This window comes from Gavialis gangeticus, unplaced genomic scaffold (assembly GCF_001723915.1).
Source record: "Gavialis gangeticus isolate Ggan-Ray unplaced genomic scaffold, GavGan_comp1, whole genome shotgun sequence".
Classification (NCBI taxonomy): Eukaryota; Metazoa; Chordata; order Crocodylia; family Gavialidae; genus Gavialis; species Gavialis gangeticus.
In genome coordinates, this window is record NW_017728973.1 from 4,792,556 (window position 1) to 4,797,789 (window position 5,234).

At 45.7% G+C, this 5,234-nt stretch overlaps 1 protein-coding gene across 1 annotated transcript in view; it reads right to left on the reverse strand.

The window, feature by feature from the left end:
* Window positions 1-260: 260 nt before the first annotated feature.
* Window positions 261-5,234, reverse strand: part of CSF3 (colony stimulating factor 3) — a 13,260-nt gene continuing 8,286 nt past the window's right edge. Inside the window, 3 exon segments of the mRNA XM_019507041.1 lie at window positions 261-3,319; window positions 3,723-3,869; window positions 5,074-5,181. Coding sequence (XP_019362586.1) covers window positions 3,140-3,319; window positions 3,723-3,869; window positions 5,074-5,181 — 435 coding nt within the window. The 3' untranslated portion in view covers window positions 261-3,139.

Below are 5,234 nucleotides of genomic sequence, written 5' to 3' on the forward strand. Positions count from 1 at the left end.
TCCAGGTATCAGAAAAAACGTGGGGAAGAAAATTATCCTTGGGCATGTCTACATGTTGCCATACTATGATGTTGCTACAGTGCAGTGCTTTAGTACTTCCTTTCAGAGTCCTTTCGGAAGTACTAAAGCATGGTGCAGTACAAGGCAGCACACGCTTAGATTTCCCCACTATGTCACCATAGCGGCATGCTATAAGTAGGGAGTGCGCTGCTACAGTGATGTAGCAGGCAATCACGTGTAGACCCGCGTGATTGCTGCATCGCTGTAGTGTGCCACCGTACAGTGATGTAGCACATTGCTAGATTGCCGTAGGATGACGTGTAGGCTTGCCCCTTTTTAAGTTCTTCTTGATCGATCAATGGCTTTTTCCCCCCTTTCTGCTTCTGAGCAGGGCAGAGGAAATTCTGAATCATTAGACCTAGCATCTTGCTACATTCCTTAATGGATGTGGCGTGGAGCTACGAAGATGTATTTTGTATTTGCCTGTAGCCAAAATTGGAGCCTAAGAACAGAATGCTTCATTTTTATCCAGGCTTTAGGTCTGGAGTTCACTAGGATTTTTCCCAAGAGGTGCAGATATTCTATGCAAAATCCCTATGGAGGCTGGCACCCAACTCTTTTTGTTTCCTTTGAAAAGCCCAGTTTAGTGCTAATAGACTGGGAAGGTAACCAGCTTTGAACCTTGAAAACAACCTTGCATCTTTTGCTTTGGCTAAGCTGAAGTGCAGTTTCTGCTTAGTAACAGATTCATTCTCTACTAATTGGTTGTCTCCCAGGCTGCAGGTATTTGATTTGACAACATGTTAAGGAATTATCTGTTAGCGTGAACATATAGAGTTCTACAGCAAGTGACCAACTGATCAGGTCTCTCTCTGCTAGGATCCTAAATAAAGTACATTAGTTTAGTTCTGCTTAAATGGGTAGAGCTTGGTCTCTCAAGGGACTGATAAATGCAAACAAACATTAATGTTATTGAAAGCAACAAAAATATCTTTATTTCCTTAGTTCTTTTAAATAAAAAAATACAGTGGATTTGGTCTGTGCATAACAATAAATAGAAAAATGTCAAATATATATTATATAAACAGACAGTTACAAAATAATACATTCCACCTGTCATTTGGCTAAATTTAAAATTCTGATTTTTTTTTTTTTTTAATTTGTCAGTGAAAACTATGCTTTTAAACAAAACTGCAAACATTCAGGAGTGTTCCGCCTTCATCTGGGTGCACTGATGGTTTGGAGAGTAGTACAATCCAGTATACTCCCACGTGTATCCACATGCTTGTGGATACTACCTGTGAGGCAGTAACACATTGAAAACATTCAAGCAACATAAACCTCTCCAGCACAGTCCAATCTGAATGACTCTAGTTTGGATGTGAATAGAGTTTAGGAGTCGTTCCAATCTAGTGGAATTCTGGATTAACCCAACGGAAAGGGATGGTGGTATGCAACAGGAATAAAGACTCATGTAAATAAATTATAATAAATAAACTAATTAGTTTATAGTGAAAGGAAACAATAAATAGTTTGTGAGAGTTATAAAGAATATTGGATTGTACACTTGTAAAAACAAACAAACCAAAAACGAATAACTTACAAAAGGCTGCCTAGTTTTAATGGTGAAATTACACATGCACCACAATTAAGGTGCCTGTTACAGTCTCATCTCTTGGCAAGCCTTTTAACTAATAATTGCAGCTTGAGTAAATGTACTCGTAATAAAAACAACATTGACTGATTCTGTCCCTGCTCCAACCACAACCAACAAAGGGAAATATCCTTTTTAAACTGCCTTCAACCACGGAGGAAGGAAATTCTCCCCATATTAAAGTAAGGCACAAAGAGGGATCTGAACTCAGTCACCTGGATGATTTCCTTCCACTCCCATGTTCCTGTGACATGCTGAAGTGCATGCAGCTCATCCATGGCAGAGTTGGGACGTAAACTCCAAACCCCGCAGCTCCATTCTGCACTTGTTCCAGCTTCTTTTACAGCATTGTGCTAAAATGTTGGTTTGTGTTGTGGCAAGGACAGAAGCAGTTCAAGGAGGAAAGTGGTTGAGCTTGCAGAGGGGGGCTGGGTAGATCTCAGATCTGGGGAGGTCAGTGAGAGTCTCGGCAGAGTGCAGAGCCTGCCCTTCCCTGGGGCTGAGATCTCACTAAAGAGCCCCCCCCCCCCCCCCATCCCTTTCTCATCCTACCTTCTCACTCTTCATATTGCCCCTTTTTCAGACATTAACTATGTAAGCCTCGCAACATATTGGCAAAGCAGGTAAACAGTAGCACCCCCATTTTACAGATGGGGAAACTGCAGTACAATTTGTGGCCTACAGTCATGCAGGGAGCCTGTGCCTAGCTGGCCCGAAAGTTTAGGAGCCCCTGACTCCCAGTTCTGTGCTTGGTCCAGCTCCCAGACAACAAAAACCTCATTATGGGGATACTCACTTGTTTAAATATTAAACAGTACCTACATTGTGCACATATAAAAATATGCAGGAATTGCAGCCCAAGTGCAGCTGTTTGCCTTGTATCTAGGCTTCCTGATGCTGCAACATGTCTGGTGCCAACACCCAAGACTCATAATGATTTTTTTTTAACCTTAAAAATAGCCTCCAGATTTAAATGCATCACGTCTGAGTTCTAAAAGCTGCATAAATATTAAATAATGATAAATATTAAATATGCTGGGTAGCTGGATCCAGCGTGGGTTAGTATTGGGACTGTGTGCCAGGAGGCACCAGTATGGCTTGGGAATGAGAAATAAATAAGGGTTAAGTAGGACCATACATGCCTCAGAAATAGTAACCAGGGTAGGAGCATAGAGGCAGGCACTGGGTTTTGTCCTTGTTCAAACAAGGGTGGCAAGCCCATCCAGCCATAAACAAGGAAAAGGCTATGTTGTCGCTATGACAGTTTGAGGTGGAAAGAAAGTTTTGATGTTGAAGGACTAGAGAATCTTCCTGAGAATAGAGAGTGCCCTAAATGCTTCCCCAGTCCACCCAGCTCCTGTATTAGGAACGTTCTATTTGTAAATGTGCCCTTTAGATTTCAGAATCTGCAGCTACTCCTTGGGGAGGGTGCTGTGATGCCAATGAGAGCAGTGCCTCCCCATGAGTGGAGTGCCCTGTGCCCCGTTATGGCATGATGAGGTGACGCAGCACCCGGTAGGCAAGGTCCAGGAAGAGCTGGAAGTTGGCAAGGATGATGTATCCTCCGGCTTGCTGGTAGAACTGGGATGAGAAGGTGAGGAGGGTGCCTTGGCCTTCCTCCTTGGGGTATGTCACCATCCCCATGTTCAGCCCAAGAGCCTCTATCTGTGGGTAAGACAGGAGCAGCGTCAGTACGAGAGGTCCTAGCCCACCAGAGACAGCTTCTGGCATGCTAGGAGAAGTCGGCGCTTGGTTCAAGATGCATTGAAGCCAGTAGACTTCCAGTGACTTGGGATGGGCCTCTTACAGATTTGGGAAACAGAAGCTGACAGCAGGGCTGCTGGCAGGGTGAGCTAATGGCTCCAGGCCTGACTTGAGCACAGGCAGGTTTAGTCCCCATGTGACACACAGGCTGCCTCTATCATTGGTACATACCTGCAGAGTTATGGCCAGTAGTGTTGGGTTTGCACCTGCTGTAGGGCCGTGCCTACCTGGGCTGCTCCGTACATGTGCAGGGCACCATGGTGGCAACTCTTTACTTAGTAGGAGAGCAAGTAGAGCTACTCACCTGCTGTTGGATATTGGTGGAGAGATTGGAGGTATCCAGTTGAAGCCCTTCCACTTGGGTGGAGTGACTGGGCAGGAGCTGGGCAATGGTGAAGAGGTAGCCATGGTAGGTCTGGAGTCCCTCCCGTATTTGGCTGAAGCAGACGTCCTATGGGGAAGACCATTAACTCTTTAAATTCTGCAGGGACCTGGATGGCATCAAGGTTTCTGAGCATCTTATTGTGGTGAGTGCAGTGAATGACCACCCAGCACTGCATCCAGCACTGAAGGGGTGGACTGTAAGCTGCTGTGGTCTGGTTGGGGTTTGGTGACAGTGCCTTTAAACAGGCCTGTGCCTGCTCCCCCCAGCCCCTGTGTTCCTTTAGCTCAGTGCAGTGAGGAACTCAGGGTGCTTCCCTGCTGTTTTCTTGTGGTTTTCTTGAGAATGCCTCTCACTTGCAGTCCACAGGTGCTTAGAGGAGGGCTGGAAAATGTGAACAGCCCTGCCATGGATCTCTCCCTCCCACATGGAACTGCTTCCCCACTTCTGTGGGTGCTGGGTATTGCCAAGACCAAGGAAGTGTTGAGTCATATTACAACACCATTTTGTGCTTTGAGGAACATTATTTCCCTTCTTCTAGCAGCCTGCCCCCGTCCAGCTATTTTTGGCTGGGATTTTTAGGGATTGCTTCAAAAGTGAAACCCTCCCCCAGTGGCCCTGGCTGAGCTGGAAGCAGTAGTTAGCAACGATTCTGGCAACTGGTACTCAAGAGGCATTTGGGTTCTGTGCTGTCAGACACCCAACAAAGCAAAAGGGCTTTCTGTAGAAACCAGAGTTGGGCCCTTCTGCAGAAACCAGGGTTGAGCCAATGCTGAGAGTTCATTGCATTTGAGCCCTGGAATGGAGTGTGCAGGAGCTAATCTTGGACTTGCAACACATTGAAGTCAGTAGGGGCTGAGATCCTGCCCCTTTCACTGAGAGACGGATCAGGCCCTTAGGACATAATCCTGGGATTGCTCCCATCCCTGCACCAGGGTGGCTCTAGTCCAGTGGTTCTCAATATTTTTAGACTCAAGGCATCCCATGTTTGACTCAACCCCCTTCCACAGACTTGAGGCACCCCTTGGAAAATACCAGTTCTTAGCTTTCACTCATTTTTTGCCTATGGAAAAATAATAGAGCAATTCTTTTGTTGCAAAGAACTCAGAAGGACCACAGTAGGGCCGAATGGTTTTAACACTCTGAATTCTTACTTTAACATTGGATTTCTCTTGTGAATCATGTTTGCACTACTAACAGTGCTGACATTGTATGGCACCCCTGAAAGGATCTCCAGGCACCCCAATTGAGATTCATTGCTCTAGTCACTCACCACTTGGAAGGGCTTGCTCAGACACTGATTCAGTGATGGCTGGAAGATGTTGAGGTTCTGCTTGACAAGCATGAGCTCCTCCTCCTTGCAGAGTTGAAAGTTATCGCACTGTGGTGGGACAAAAAGTGAAGATATGATCAGGTGGGAGGGCAAAAACTGTG